The 14,152-nt window shown below is 42.6% G+C and overlaps 2 protein-coding genes across 4 annotated transcripts; both read right to left on the bottom strand.

Moving 5' to 3' along the window:
• Positions 1-265: 265 nt before the first annotated feature.
• Positions 266-2,595, bottom strand: atp6v1g1 (ATPase H+ transporting V1 subunit G1). The gene is made up of 3 exons (XM_026174941.1): positions 2,439-2,595; positions 1,712-1,812; positions 266-985 (listed from the first exon to the last, which is right to left on the bottom strand). Exons 1-3 carry the CDS (start codon positions 2,518-2,520, stop codon positions 812-814), a joined length of 357 nt encoding a protein of 118 aa, XP_026030726.1. The 5' UTR covers positions 2,521-2,595; the 3' UTR covers positions 266-811.
• epb41l4a (erythrocyte membrane protein band 4.1 like 4A) lies at positions 993-13,897 on the bottom strand. Of its 3 annotated transcripts, XM_026174935.1 has the most exons (24): positions 13,324-13,897; positions 13,067-13,166; positions 11,922-12,026; positions 11,802-11,847; positions 11,625-11,703; positions 11,292-11,389; positions 10,651-10,732; positions 10,354-10,441; positions 10,184-10,272; positions 9,868-9,931; positions 9,659-9,750; positions 9,186-9,230; positions 8,977-9,074; positions 8,824-8,890; positions 8,682-8,750; positions 8,500-8,568; positions 8,213-8,263; positions 7,177-7,266; positions 7,019-7,084; positions 6,912-6,947; positions 6,751-6,819; positions 5,371-5,451; positions 3,601-3,678; positions 993-1,386 (listed from the first exon to the last, which is right to left on the bottom strand). In XM_026174935.1, the coding sequence occupies exons 1-24, from the start codon at positions 13,419-13,421 to the stop codon at positions 1,383-1,385; spliced, it is 1,764 nt and encodes a 587-aa protein (XP_026030720.1). In that variant the 5' UTR covers positions 13,422-13,897; the 3' UTR covers positions 993-1,382. The 3 variants fall into 3 exon arrangements, with proteins under 3 accessions (XP_026030720.1, XP_026030719.1, XP_026030721.1); XM_026174934.1 differs by lacking the exon at positions 993-1,386 and having other exon boundaries at positions 2,632-3,678; XM_026174936.1 differs by lacking the exon at positions 993-1,386 and having other exon boundaries at positions 2,632-3,678; positions 5,395-5,451.
• Between the last annotated feature and the right edge of the window lie 255 nt (positions 13,898-14,152).

The raw sequence follows: 14,152 nt of genomic DNA, 5'->3' as shown, positions 1-14,152 counted from the left end.
CAGGTAAAAGATCCACGCTTTGTATTTATTGTGCAGAATTAACCATTTGGCGGATATTGAAATAGTTTTGTGAGTTTTAATCTGAGATTCTGGCATTTCTGGCAAAATACATTTATATTTTTAAAAAAAAAAATCGATTCAGGATTTAATGAATAGATATCACTACGATTAAATTGAATAAACCCACAGCTATCTGTAAGCACCTGTTACCCTATGAACGCGCCTGGAACACCTTCAGCCAATCACAGAGCAGCAGCACACAGACTCAGCCAATCAACATTTTTAATATGTTCATCATCACCATGTCACAGACAACAACAACAAGTTACATGGTCACAAACAGGAAACAACAATGTGGAATTGGACAGTAGTTTCATAATAAAAGTCTTTCCACTTTCTCCAGCCAATCAGACAACAGAGCTATGGTGAAACAGCCTATTAGCAGCTGTCACATCAGTTGGCAACTGCTGGTAAATTTACACCTGATTGGCTGGTGTTCAAAGTGGAAAGAACAGGCTTTTATTTTGCAAGATCAAGGAAACACTTAAAGAAAAACAAATTTAATTTGATATAAATATTTCGTAAACATCACCACAGTAACACCGACATTTAGACCACACCTTCACCCAGCATGGGAAAACAGGAAGAAATGAACTTTAACCTTCAAAATAAAAGCTCTCTGAGGTTTTAACACTTTTATAGAGTTTCTGAAATCACATGCTTTATCCAAGCTAATGCTGCTAACAAAACTAATGTCCAGGCCTCCTCTGTTTGCCCCGCCCCCCTCATCTTAGATAACATACTCGCCCCCTCAGCCAGCCACACGGTAGTTGGCATGAAACTCTGGCTGGATGTCGCAGATGCGCCGCAGCAGCTCGGTTAGCACGGCCTCTCGGTTACTACGGTAACTGGCCTGGATACGATTCATCTTCTCCGCCGTGTCACGATCCACCTCCACTGCGCTATTACCATGGGAACCAAGAGCCTGGAGGGAGGGGGAGTTTGGGCGGAAACAGACAAACATTATATATAACTTTTATTTTGAAATAACTATTATATACACAGAGTACTTAAGTATAAAAAACAGGTTTACATTTATATAGATAAAGATTTAATAATGACTACTACTAATGATTTCATAACAAACAATACAAAAAACTTATTTAAAAAGGAAAAAAAAAAGAGTAGAAAAAAAGAGCAGAATCAGCTCTCCCAGCCTTCAGTCAGAAAGCTTATTAAAGGCATTTTCGAAAACAGCTCCTGTACAGGTCTGTGGAAGCAGCTGTCTGACCTCTATAAACACTGGATCACATCTGTCTTTTTGGCAGAAATGCTCATTTCAAGGCTTCAAAACGAGACTTCACAACAGCCCGGCCCATGTCTTAACTGTGCTGGCAGTACAGGAATGATATTCAATCACATATAGTAAACGTTCAGATTTTATTTTCGAATTCAATCAATGGAAACGAATTAATTTTATTTATTATATATATATATATATATATATATATATATATATATATATATATATATATATATCAAAAATTGAAAGTGAAACAAAGAAGAAAAGAAAGAAAGAAAGAAAGAAAAAGTTGTTTCTGTGATTCACGCTAAATTAAAGAAGGAAAATAATAAATCATTCTTCAGCATGTAAACAGAGAGGAAGAGGAGGGAGGAGGAAGAAGGGGAGGAGAAGGACTAGGGTACATACAGCTGCCTCCTTGGTCTTGAACTCCTTCTCTCTCTGCAGGCGGTACTGTTCGATCTCAGCCTGAGCTTCTTCCTTCGCCTGCTTCAGTCGCCGATTCTTACCTGCACACGTCACAACACGAGAGAGAAACCATTTAAAGACTGGACTCAGATCAGTCCGCAGGTTTACAGGTAACGGGTGGAGGACGGTGGAAGTTTAATGTCTGCAGATGAATTGATGCGCGGGTTATTAACACTACTGTGACTCTAGGTCACATGACCTCAGTGTTTCACCATCAGGAGACCGGAACCACACTGATCATGTGATAAAAAACTGCACAGAAACAGACACCCGCGCATGAATCATGGGCTGACCGGAAGTGAACACCCTGCAGTTACCGACCGTGTTACGGTTCTGACCCGGTCACGGAGCCGTTACATTGCCGCGAGTTTTCTCCTCACAGCGGAAACAGACCTGCTTCTACCCCGATCTGAGTCGGATCGGGCAAAGCTATAATCCCCTCCCTGACGTGCTCAGGGAGGTGCCAGCAGTCTGACGGAGGACCGATCCGATGATGCTGTACCGAGTCCGGTCCGTGTCTGACGTCAGAAGAACGCGAGCAGCCAGTGAAACTGTAAATTCACCGAATTACAGACCGAGTTCTGCCTTACACGGTTTCTGCTCCCTGTCAAAGGTAACAGTGGCCCCGCTGCGGGCTCGGCGCCCAGAAGGCCGGACTGGTACTCACGCTTGCGGGCCTCGGCCACCTTCTCGGCCGCCCTCTTCTCGGCCTGCAGCAGCTGCTGGATGCCCTGAGACTGGCTCGCCATGCTGGGTCACTCTGCGCGGACACACGGAGCAAGGTCGACGGAGGATTTGTGCTGCTTCTACCTCCTCTGTGGCCGCAGTCAGCTGATCTCACGTCACGCTGCAGACGGTCACGTGAGGAGAGTCTGCGTCTTCTTCTGTGCTCAGCATGCTGTGTATCAGCGCCCCCTGCTGGGCTGGAGGGAGATTCTCACAGTTTCTCTCCACAGTAGCTCCATCATTAATAAACAATATTTACATTTTTAAATACTAATGTAAGTTAGATCTTTATTGATTGTTCAGATTTTTAAACCACAAAAAAAAAAAGAAAAGAGAACAAAATGAGACCAAAATATGACCGACAAACATAGAACAGCTGACAGCAGCTACATGTAACAGCCTTGAGCTCAAAGATCATAAAAGAGAGAAGTCCTTTTTCATCACTGCCAGAGAGAGCAAGATGAAGCAGCCATTTATTCACATCAAGAGTCACTAAAAATTAAATGACCATAAATAAAAGAGAGACTCAAAAACTGATCACATACAAGCAGGTAAGACAGGTGTGTTCACAGGTGTGAAGACTCTTCTGTGCTTCCATTAGACTTGTTCCATGAAGGCGGACAAAAGCAGGGTCAGTTCTCCCAGCCTTCAGTCAGAAAGCTTATTAAAGGCGTTTGTGAAACGCCAGAGTTAGATTTCCTTCACTCCCCAAACTGCTCCTCACCTGTAATTGCCTCCAGATACCTGCCTTAGTAAATATTATCTACCCTAATCCTTGACATTTAACCAGCAAGTGACCTGAACTTCACAGGAAGTCAGAACCTCTGGACAGTGGCTACGAATCGACACACCAGTACCATCTGATAAAGCTCCGTCCCTAGTACTGGTAACAGAGGTGATGATGACAAACATAGAGGCAGCTCCTGGGTGAAGCTAAGCATGAAGTTCTGTCCGAAGCCCACAAGGGATGACAGCTCCTGTAGAGGTCTGTGGAAGCAGCTGTCTGACCTCTATAAACACTGGATCACATCTGTCTTTTTGGCAGAAATGCTCATTTCAAGGCTTCAAAACGAGACTTCACAACAGCCCGGCCCATGTCTTAACTGTGCTTGCTCGTGGGAAACCGACAGGAAGTGTCAGCTGCCGTGGTAACAGGAAGAGGAGGAAGCAATTCTGTACAACTAAAACACAAATGAAGCAAAAAAGTTCAAATGTAAAACCTCACTACATATTAATTTACACGCATGTTATTGTAGCATTGTTATAGTGATACTGATATCACCATTATTAATAAAGAGAGTGCCGATGTCATCAACAGCAGTAATGACATTGGCGTGTCTGTGTACACGGCTTCAGTTTGATTAAAGCTTTATTGTTTCTGATGTGATCAGTTCTGTGAGGAGATCCTTCCTGATTTCCAGTATAAATAAAATTAATACAGTTGTCATGGCAACATTTCAGGCTCCTGTATTTTTCAGCTTCTCTAACGCAAAGGGCGACTTCTCAGTTGGCATCACCAGACAGCCACACATCAGGATCAGCTGTAAGTTTGTCACGGAGAAAGTACCGGAGCAGCTTTCAGTCAGATCCATCCCAAAAGGTCTTACATCAATATTTAAGTGACTTCATAAACTTTGTTTGTGGGTTAGTTTATTCAGAAGCAGGCAGTGCACCATACTGTGTTTCTTATAGTTTAAAGAACACTTCTTTCACCATAGCCGTTTAACATAAACTTATTTTTGTAATTTTACATTTATGTTCTGCTTCTCATGTTCGTTGTGTAATGAATTATTAATCTCTGGCTCTCTTCCACAGCATGTCTTATCCCATCATCCTCCCCTCAACCCAACTGGTCGTGGCAGCTGGCTGCCCCTCCCTGAGCCTGGTTCTGTCGGAGGTTTCTTCTTGTTAAAAGTGAGTTATTCCTTCCCACCGTTGTCAAAGTGCTTGCTCATAGGGGGTCATATGATTGTTGGATTTTTCTCTGTATGTATTATTGTGGGTCTACCTTACAATACAAAGCGCCTTGAGGTGACTGTTGTTGTGATTTGGCGCTGTGTAAATAAAATTGAATTGAATTTATGAATTCCTCATACAGCGTGTTTTTCTTTTTTACATGCATTTGGAAATGATCAGTTCTTGGTTTCTGCTGTATTGTACTGTTGGACAGTTTTCATCTTATAATGTCATGAATATTCTTAAAAATGTCATATGCACCATCAATATGAACATTTTCTCAGTTGTGGATGAACAGGTCATTTTTAAAAGAACTCGTGGTTTCCTCTGGCCTTACATGTCTTAGTTCTTCCTCCGGTTGCTTTCTCTTGTAATAATTAGTGTCATAAACTGCAAACAGTGGCAGCCCCAATGATGTCATTAATAGTGAGCTGATTATTACATTTCTCTTTCATTCCTTGTAAAAAATACAGTTATTATACATGATAAGTTATCAGTCACAGTTCTCATACTGTCCAAAACCATGTCATCTAAATTTACTTCAGATTACACCCCACAGTAATCAGATTACACTCCACAGTAAACCAGATTTTCTGACTGTCTTTTGGCCGGTCAGAAGAGTCGTGACTGTCAGTGGAGGGCCGGTCTGTATTTTTCTGTATTCCTCTGAGTGATTCTTTGTTCTGTAGTGATCATAAAGCGATTTCGGGTTTCTTGTTTCTCTGATTTGTTTTGGCGACAGCACCTGAGACCATCTGTGGAACTAACCTGAGGTTGGATCTGAATTTCACCTACTGTGATTTGGCCTGTTCCTGAAATTGAAGGTTGACCAATGTTTTCAATTTAGACCTTTACATTCAAATTAGGATTATTTAATGTTTCCAGTATGAGGCGTGAACACAGTGAGCCACACCCACCGGAGGTCTGAGGCTGACACCCACCGCTGATGCCGTCGAGTCCAACGAGAACGACGCATTCTGACTGGCTCTCCCAACACCCTGAAAGACACCAATATATTCCTTAGTTCCCTCCTTCCTTCCTTCCTCCCTCCCTCAGTTCCTTGCCTTTGGAGTTCCTTGGGCTTTGGAGCGTGATGTCACGGCCACGCCCCCTCCTGCCATGACAGTAGGCCAGACAAAGCACACGGAAGCGTCAGCTGTGGTTCGTAGGTACTGTGTTGTCGGTTGCAACGGTAGATCACATGATAGGGAAGGCAAGAAGCTGGAAAATGGGCTCTCTTTTCATCGTTTCCCCTCCTGGAGGCAACGGGAGGGATCTCATGTATCCGATAATACTAAACGAAGATGTCAGGCTTGGATTGCAGCGGTCAGATGAGCGGATATCGAGTTCTCTGCCATCCCCAAACGAGAGCAATTGCCCACCTGAGAATTCATGTTGAGCGAGTAATAGGTAGTTTGCGTAACAAGTTCAAAATGCTACACACTACAATGCCAATCCGATTACTCACATCATGTGAGGGTGAAGACAGCACTGATTGATAAGATTGTTAAGGTGTGCTGTGTTTTGGTGAATATGTGCCCCTTGGTCAAACCAGGGCCAAATGAAACTTGCTCTTGTTGAATATTCATAAAACTGCTGTGTTGCATGTACAGTTCATTGTAAATAATTGTACTTTCTGTAAAGTGGTTTCAATAAAACAGAAAAAAGTATGTTTTGTTTTTTTTCAAGATCTGTTCAAATGTACTTAGCAAGTACATACACATGAAATGCAAACTATTTACATGGCAACGCACAGCTGGCATCAATCATGAATCGTTCATCTAGAGCAATTTTTGGGGCAGGTGCTGAGGAGAAGTCAATGTTATGTGCAACCTCTGGCTGTATCTTGGTCATATGGTCAACGTACTGCCAACGTGGAGGCTTAAAAACGGCCAAATCTTGTACCCAACCGTTTGTGAATCAGATGTGCGCCTCCAGGGATTTATAATTATGAAAATGATTTCCCCTATGCGCTGACTCCACAGACAAGGTACGCGAAGATATCGGGATAGGACAACAGCGGTAGGCTGTCTGGGTTTCCACTCCACTGCCTTATTTCATACGGGTCCACATTACCGATGCACGCTATTTTTTCCAAGTACCGTCTCTTGGCTTCTGGGTGCAATCGGTCACGATACAGCCCTTTGTCTTTTGCGCTAATTTTAAGCATGGTTCTGGCAGTCCCGCTTCCAACACAGTGTGTTTGTCTTGATTTTTTTGGCCTTCTGACATGGCGCCGCGATCCCACAATGCACGGCCGCGTGACGTCAACGCCAAAGCCCTATTCCCTCACTTACCTTACTTCCTTATAAGGTATGTCCTCCATTTGTCTGTCAATCAAACTGGGAGGCTCCACCAACTCCTTCCTGGAGACATGGTAAGGACACACAGTATTCTGAGTACTGGAAGTAATTGGACTACTGCAATTAATCAGAGTACTCTGTAATGTGTAACTTACTGGATGTGTTTCCATATTTGGTTGTCAGGACTGTGGCTACAAACACAACAAGTGTTAGCAATAGCCTTTAGCACATGTTAGCATTGTTACCATTGTGTTTTACTTACGATTGGGTGTGGCGGCGGCGATGGTGGCAGGAAGTTGTGTCAGGACCGTGGTCACTGTGGCGACTGCTAAGTACAAATGGGAAATTATGGATACAGTTAGCTCAGTTAGCATCAGTGTTAGCCACACAAAGACGCTAAGCTAACTTTTTTTTTTTTACCATTTTGGGGGTCTTCTTCGGCACCGCTCACTATTACTTGACATCTTTTCTGATTCGCTGCCGCTGCTCGTGTTGCCACGGGAATGAGACCTGCTGGGCAGAGAGCCAATTAAATATCTTGAACGGTCAACCTGAGGGTGGGCAGACCATCATGACACACAGAGGACAAACATGAAAAAACTTTTGAATAAAATTCAGAGGGTGCATCCTCCTGAGGCCGCATTTGAAGGCCGATTACGTCACATACATCGTGACGTAGGCTATCCCAATTCAAAGACTCCTCCAAATGCGGCTGACAAATGTGTCCTCCTTTTCCTCAGATTTGAAGGAGTCAGGTGTCCTTTGTGGCCTGCCACATCCCAGAATTCATAGAGTGGCACAGCCAATTCCAGTTTCCAACAATGGCGGCAGCTACTTAGTTGTAATATTATTTTGATTACTCTTTCTGGGTCCCAAAATAAACTTTTATGATACATTTCAGGCAAGAATGTAGCTGTGTAAACTTCAAATATCTGCTTAATTTATCAACACACATATATCACATATTTGCAAAAGTGCTCCGACATTTTTGGAGCCATCTGTTACCCACCAGCTCGATAGCTAACCAGGTGGTCAAGGCTCACTAGAGCTGGCGAGAACAGCGAACTCCCGGCAAATCATTTTCAACCCCCTGTGGTCTTTGCTACTCAGGTTAAACATGATATATAAGTCACTCAGATAACTTAAAAATGTTTGGCTTTTTCCAGTGTTTTATCTGTTTATGAATAAATCAGTTTGGCTGAGATTAAAGTTATAGTTTTCACATAGCTGAATAAACATCAAACAGAAAACTGATTAAACAGAAGTGTGAGATGGTAGAAAATTTACTCCAATGCCCTGTTATATTTTACATAGCAAGGAGCAGACGGCTGACTTTATTAACCTCCACCGAGAGAGCGGTGACGCAAATCTGAAGGTCTCGGTTGCAGCCTCTGAATTTGGACACAGCTTTCATTAGAAACAAATGAAGGCATTAAAGAAATGACAGTTTCCTTACCTCCTCCTCTGCTCTCTGATTGGTCGATCTCCATCAAGACTTCTGCTCCGCCTCAAACACCAACAGGAAAATGTGTCATTTTAGTTCCCTCTTTACTATTCCTTCCTCCCTTCCTGACTTCTTCTTTCCCGTTTTTCTTACTTCCTCCCCATTGTCCTCCCTCCCTTCTTTCCAACCTCCCATTTTTTTATACCTTTCTTTCCCTATCCCTTCCTTACTTTCTTCCTTTTTTCATTTAAGCCTCCATTTCATCCTTCCTTCATTTCCTTTCTCCCTTCCTGCCTTACCTTTGTGGTCTTCCTGGGACTTGTTCGTCTTTGTTGGTGTTTGGACAAAACTTTGGGTTGAACAGACCACTGTTTCAAGGAAATCGGAGATTACAGTGGCAATCAGATTACATTCTGCATTAATTTAATTACATGTATCAGTAATCAGATTACACCTTGCAGAAGGTTGTTATTAAACGTACATGTTTGTGTTGTTTTCCCATGGTGCACTGGGCTTAGCATGATCAGGCTTCGCCCTGCCCTCTGACCCTCTGCAAGTTCAGATACGTGATCAAAATACATCATCGCATGTCAGCATCACATGACATCAGCACATTCTCTCACCTCTGAACAGCAGGTAGTGCGCTGTGTTTTGTTATTAGTTCACTACTGCAACTTGGCTTATGATTGGCTGGAATAGAGAAGTGGGGACAGAGCTGTAGTTTATTTTATTACAGGAGCAGATAGTAAAACCACAGCATGTCTTCCTAAACACACCTTGACGCGTTGCCCTCACACACACATCAGCTGATGCCGTTTTGTTGTCAATGCCATTTTTCAACAGACGGAGAGACGGAGTTTTAGAGCAAGTGAAACTGGAAGAAAAGGATGCATCATCAGAAACGTTTGTGTGTGTGTGTGTGTGTGTGTGTGTGTGTGTGTGTGTGTGTGTGTGTGTGTGTGTGTGTGTGTGTGTGTGTGCTTACCTATTGTGGTTCAGTTTGTGTGTTAAAAGGTTTATCTCTGACATCCTGAAAACAAAAAAAATTTGAGTTCTGCGTGAGTGCGTGTCTGTGTCTTTCTGTGCACGTGTATCTCTGTGTGTGTCTGTGTGTGTGTCTGTGTGAGTCTGTATGTGTATGGGTGTGTTTGTCTCTTTTTTTCTCCTCATGGATCTGTGTGATGTCACAGAGTGCAGGTATCCTTATTTTTTTCACTATTTTCAGGTTTTCTGACACATGTGAAATGGGTAAAGGCAGGCTCATGGGGTGATTTGAGAAGAGGGAAAGGTGGAGCCTACGAGAACCAGGTTTAGTTTATGGAAGCCAGATGAGCCAATCAGAAGAAACCAGGAGAAGCTGAAACATTTTGTTTCAGAATCAGATACAAAGTGTGCAGAGCTGAATACCTGGAGAAGGTGAGCAGATTAAATATCATCACAGAGGCCGGTGTGCATTACCTGAAGAAGGTGTGATGTTCAACGCAACACTTCCACAAATGTTTGCAGCTGCGGCAGTCGGATGTTTGGAAGAAGAACGATGTCGCTGAACCCTGAAAGCCATGCAGTTTCTTTTATAAATAACGTTTTTGCATTTTTTAAAAATATGTTTTTTATCTAATGATCACTGTTAGCATTAGCTTAGCATTAGTCAGCCAATAGGAACTCACGTTTCTGCCTGACACTCTGAGCTCGAACTTCTCGTCTTTGTAGTGAAGTTTGATGATTCGCTGCCTGCAAAAGACAGCAAGCTGAGGGTCACATGACTGAGGTCATATATTTCTGTTTCCTCTTGTTTTGGCCCCGCCCCCTCCTTGCTGCCCCCCCTAGCTGTTAATTCTCCTGACCATGACTCATTGTCTTCATCTCAGGGAAATGTTAACACACATTTAAACTGATCAATACATATCATTAAATATTAACACTGATATGAACCTTCTGTTTGGGTCATATCACTGTGATGTCATCCAGGCGTTTTTAACCTACCACAGATATTTTCCCACCAGCTCTTTGTTCTTGAAGATGACCACTCCTACTGGTGTTGGACCCAGGAAGTACTCGGTGTGGTTCTCCCCCTGCACAAAGTCATGGTGTCAGCACGGATCAGTGATTGATCGGCTGAAGTTCTTGTATTGATCAGTGATCAAAAGGCTTACATAGGCGGCGAACAGAGAGACGCCGTACATCTGCAGAGAGCTGCAGACAGACAGGAAGTGGCGCTGAGCCTCAGAGCGAGGGACGCCACTGCACAGCAAGAGAAAGAATCAATCAATCATTCAATCAATCAAAGTGATTTCTTTTGTTAGTGTGCAGCTCCATCTTTTGTCGTGTATTGATTATTGATCATTTTTTAAAAATATTTTTGATGGTGGCAGAACAAAATAAAATATGGGATCAGGTCATGTGATTACAGAAACAAGACCTTTAACAGCATGGCATCATTTCCTGTGTACCTGAGCGTTTTGCGGATGAGTTGAACTTCCTGCGTCTCCTCAGCATCTGATGTGTTGTCCTCACTCTGGTTGCCTCGATCCGCTGAAACAAACATGGGAGATCAATAATGAACTTACTGACTGATGAAGAAGTCACACATATGAACGGGTGTACAGAATTATTTTGATGTCACAAGTCATACACGAGAAAAAACATATTCTGAGCAAATATTTCATTTTACTCATTTCATTTGCAAAAGTGCTCTGACGTTTTCGGAGACGTGCAGAATCAAATTCAAAGCCTTTTCTTTACACATATGCAGGTGTTACATTCTCTAATATGTATTATATATGGTTAAAATACATCAAATGCAGTAAGTATACACGTTTCATAAAAAGTCTGTAACTTTCTTATTGGCTTTAGCCCACATAATTAAACATACAAGTCGATCTTGAGTTTCACACTCTTTTTATTAGAAATAATCAAATTGTTACATTCTTAAATTGACACAAAATGTCAGAAATCTTCTCTGTCAGGAACACATTTTCTATATGTATATGCAGCTCAAACTTATGCACAAAGAATGTAATGTAATGCCTGTATTATCTTTTCTCGTTTGTGACTTATGATAGAAAAATAATTCCATACATTTTCTTCTCACCCTGCAGCATCAGAGCGCACAGCTGAGCTCTGAGGTGGCCGGAGCATGGCAGGCGACCTCGACGTACATCCTGACAAAGTTGGAGGTAAAATTGACGCCTGACACAGGAAACACATGAGTTTCACCAAGGGTATTTAAAAAGCAGATGAAATTATGGTGGCTTAGTCATGCCAGAGGGCGACATAAGGCCACCCATGTTGGGGAGGGGGGACCGTTAAGGGCACCCGTGGCAGATGGCCATATAAGGCCACCTTTGATGAGGTGGCAGGCTTGTTGAGACAGATATGATGCGTTTAGTGTTTCATGGATTTGTTAGGTTGCACTGAAACATACCGGGTTGTTTCCTCGTTCAGCTTCGATGGATCTTCAATGTAAAATTTGACTCCAAAGTAGAAAATGTACGGCGGCCCAGCTGGAACAAAAAATGAGAAATGTGCTGTTTGAGAATCTGAGGATAAATCAATAAGACAGATCAGTTATGTTACTGATGAATTTCATGTTGCAGCTCACCGAGTTCCTTGTGCTGTGACAGAGTCTTTGAAGGATCCAACCAGAGCTGAAAGAAACACAAACAGTAACTGCTGCTGCTCCTGAGCGCGCTCAGTTTGGACTTCTTGTTTGTGTTCTCACCGTCTGCTGCCAGTTGTCACAGAACTTTAAACCGAAGAACTCAACCTCGACCACGCCTAGCTCAACGAACACCAGCTGCAAGATGGAGACCGCCTTCGATGATCTCTGAGGACAATACACTGCGTCACATTCAGAGCTTTCATCACTCACAGAGACAGGATGCTGAAGAACTTATCAGATCTATCAAACCTATCAATTCAGTTCAATTCATCCATTCATTCTCTTCCACTTAGCCTTATCGGGTCATGGGGGGATGGAGCCTATGCAAGCCACTATAAGCAAGAGGTAGGGTGAAGGTCAAGTTTATTTATATAGCACCTTTCAAACAGCCGATGCTGCACAAAGTGCTTAACAATATAAAAATGGCATTAAAAAGCAACAATGTAATACAATAATAATAATATAAAACAATAATAGGACAATAAAAGAATTAAAACAATAACTACAATTATTAAAATAAGACCAGAATACTTGGGTCATAGTGTGTTAAAAGCCAGGGCATAAAATGTGTCTTTAGTAGTGATTTAAATTGCTCCAAAGTCTGGGACCTGCCACGGAGAAGGCTCTATCGCCATGAGATTTGAGATAAGTCCGTGGGATGGACAGTATTATTGCCAGACCCTGCAGACCCTGTATTGACAGCCTGACGCAGTGCTAATTTAACACAGAGAAACAGACAACCATTCACACCTATGGGCAATTTAGATTCACCAGTTAACCTTACCCCACTAACTGCTTTTCTTTGCACTGTAGGAGGTAGCTGTAGAACCTGGAGAGAACATGCAGACTCCACACAGAAAAGCCGGCAAGGCTGAACTCAAGAGCTTCTTGCTGTCAAGCAACAGTTCTAACCATTGTATTACCGTTCCGCCCAATCAGTTCAATGCAACAATATATAAATATATATACCACCACAACAATATATATTGTAAGGTAAAGACCCCACAATAATACACAGCTATCAAACCTGTCAGGTTTTCTATTTTTTACTGCCACTAAAATCAAAGTTCATAACAGGAAGTTCTTAATAATGATCTTTCAAAGTCAGTCCCCTCTAACTGCATAGAGGTTTGATGGAGGCCACAGAGTGGTGACAGTCTTACTCAGAGGGGAGAGGAAACGGCCAATGGGAAGTCGGCACTGACCTTGATGCCCTGTTCGACCGTCAGTGTCAGCTTTCTGTTGTCCAATAGAAGCACTTCTCCGTAAAACTCCTCCCGGTTGCCCCGGAAACAGGCCATTGTCCTGTCATGAGCAGAGTTACAGCCTGATGAAGATAAAGGTGGCAGCTACAGAGTGATGGTGATGATGAGCATGACATCTGAAGCACCTCAGATACAAACCACAGAATCAAACTGAGCCCTGAATGATGGGAAATAGAGTCACCAGCTTCTCTGCTCACCTGCTGCTGATCCTCCTCTTCCTCTCCTCCTCTGGTCCTTTGTCAAAGTCTGCTCTCCTTCTTCTCTGGTTTCTCTGGGTTTGTTGCTGTGTTACCATAGAGATAACTCCTCCCCCTCTCCTCTGATTTCCATTTTGCTTTGTTTCCCTTTAAAAAAAACTTCAACAAATAATTCCAAAAAGCAGGTGTGTGTACAGAATAATTTGAAACAGAATTTTATATACAATTGACACAAATTTTAAGTTTCACTGATGATCAGTTTTTATGCTCAATTTATCACAAATATAACTTCTTACTGAGGCTCAGTCAGCTAATTTCCTGTGTGTGTGTGTGTGTGTGTGTGTGTGTGTGCGCGCTGCATTCACTGCCTCATTAATCTGAGTGCAGGATTAGCAGAGGCTGAGGCGGATCCCTTGAACGCCCCGTCAACACAAAAACAACTTTCAGTGTTTAAAGTCGATCAATAAAAAAATAAGATTAATTTATAGAACTTCTGCATTGTGATGTTTTATTAAATCAGTTTTAGTTCAATATTACTGAGGAAAGATCATTTTAAACATCTTTACTTATTTTCACCACTTACCCTTTTCAGGGTCGCAGGGTGCTGGAGCCTATCTCGCTGTCTTAGGGCGAGAGTCAGGTTACACCCTGGACAGGGCTAACACAGGCTAACACAGACAACCATTTGCAACTATTGTTTCCAATTAACTTTTCCCCACTAACTACATGTCTTTGGACTGTGTCCACACAGAAAGACCCCAGCATGATGGTAGAATTGAACTCAGGACCTTTTTGCTGTGAGGCAACAGTGCTAACCACCATATTTTAC

The sequence above is a fragment of the Astatotilapia calliptera genome, chromosome 7 (genome assembly GCF_900246225.1).
Source record: "Astatotilapia calliptera chromosome 7, fAstCal1.2, whole genome shotgun sequence".
In the NCBI taxonomy this organism is placed as follows: domain Eukaryota; kingdom Metazoa; phylum Chordata; class Actinopteri; order Cichliformes; family Cichlidae; genus Astatotilapia; species Astatotilapia calliptera.
This window is presented reverse-complemented; position numbering and strand designations above follow the sequence as displayed.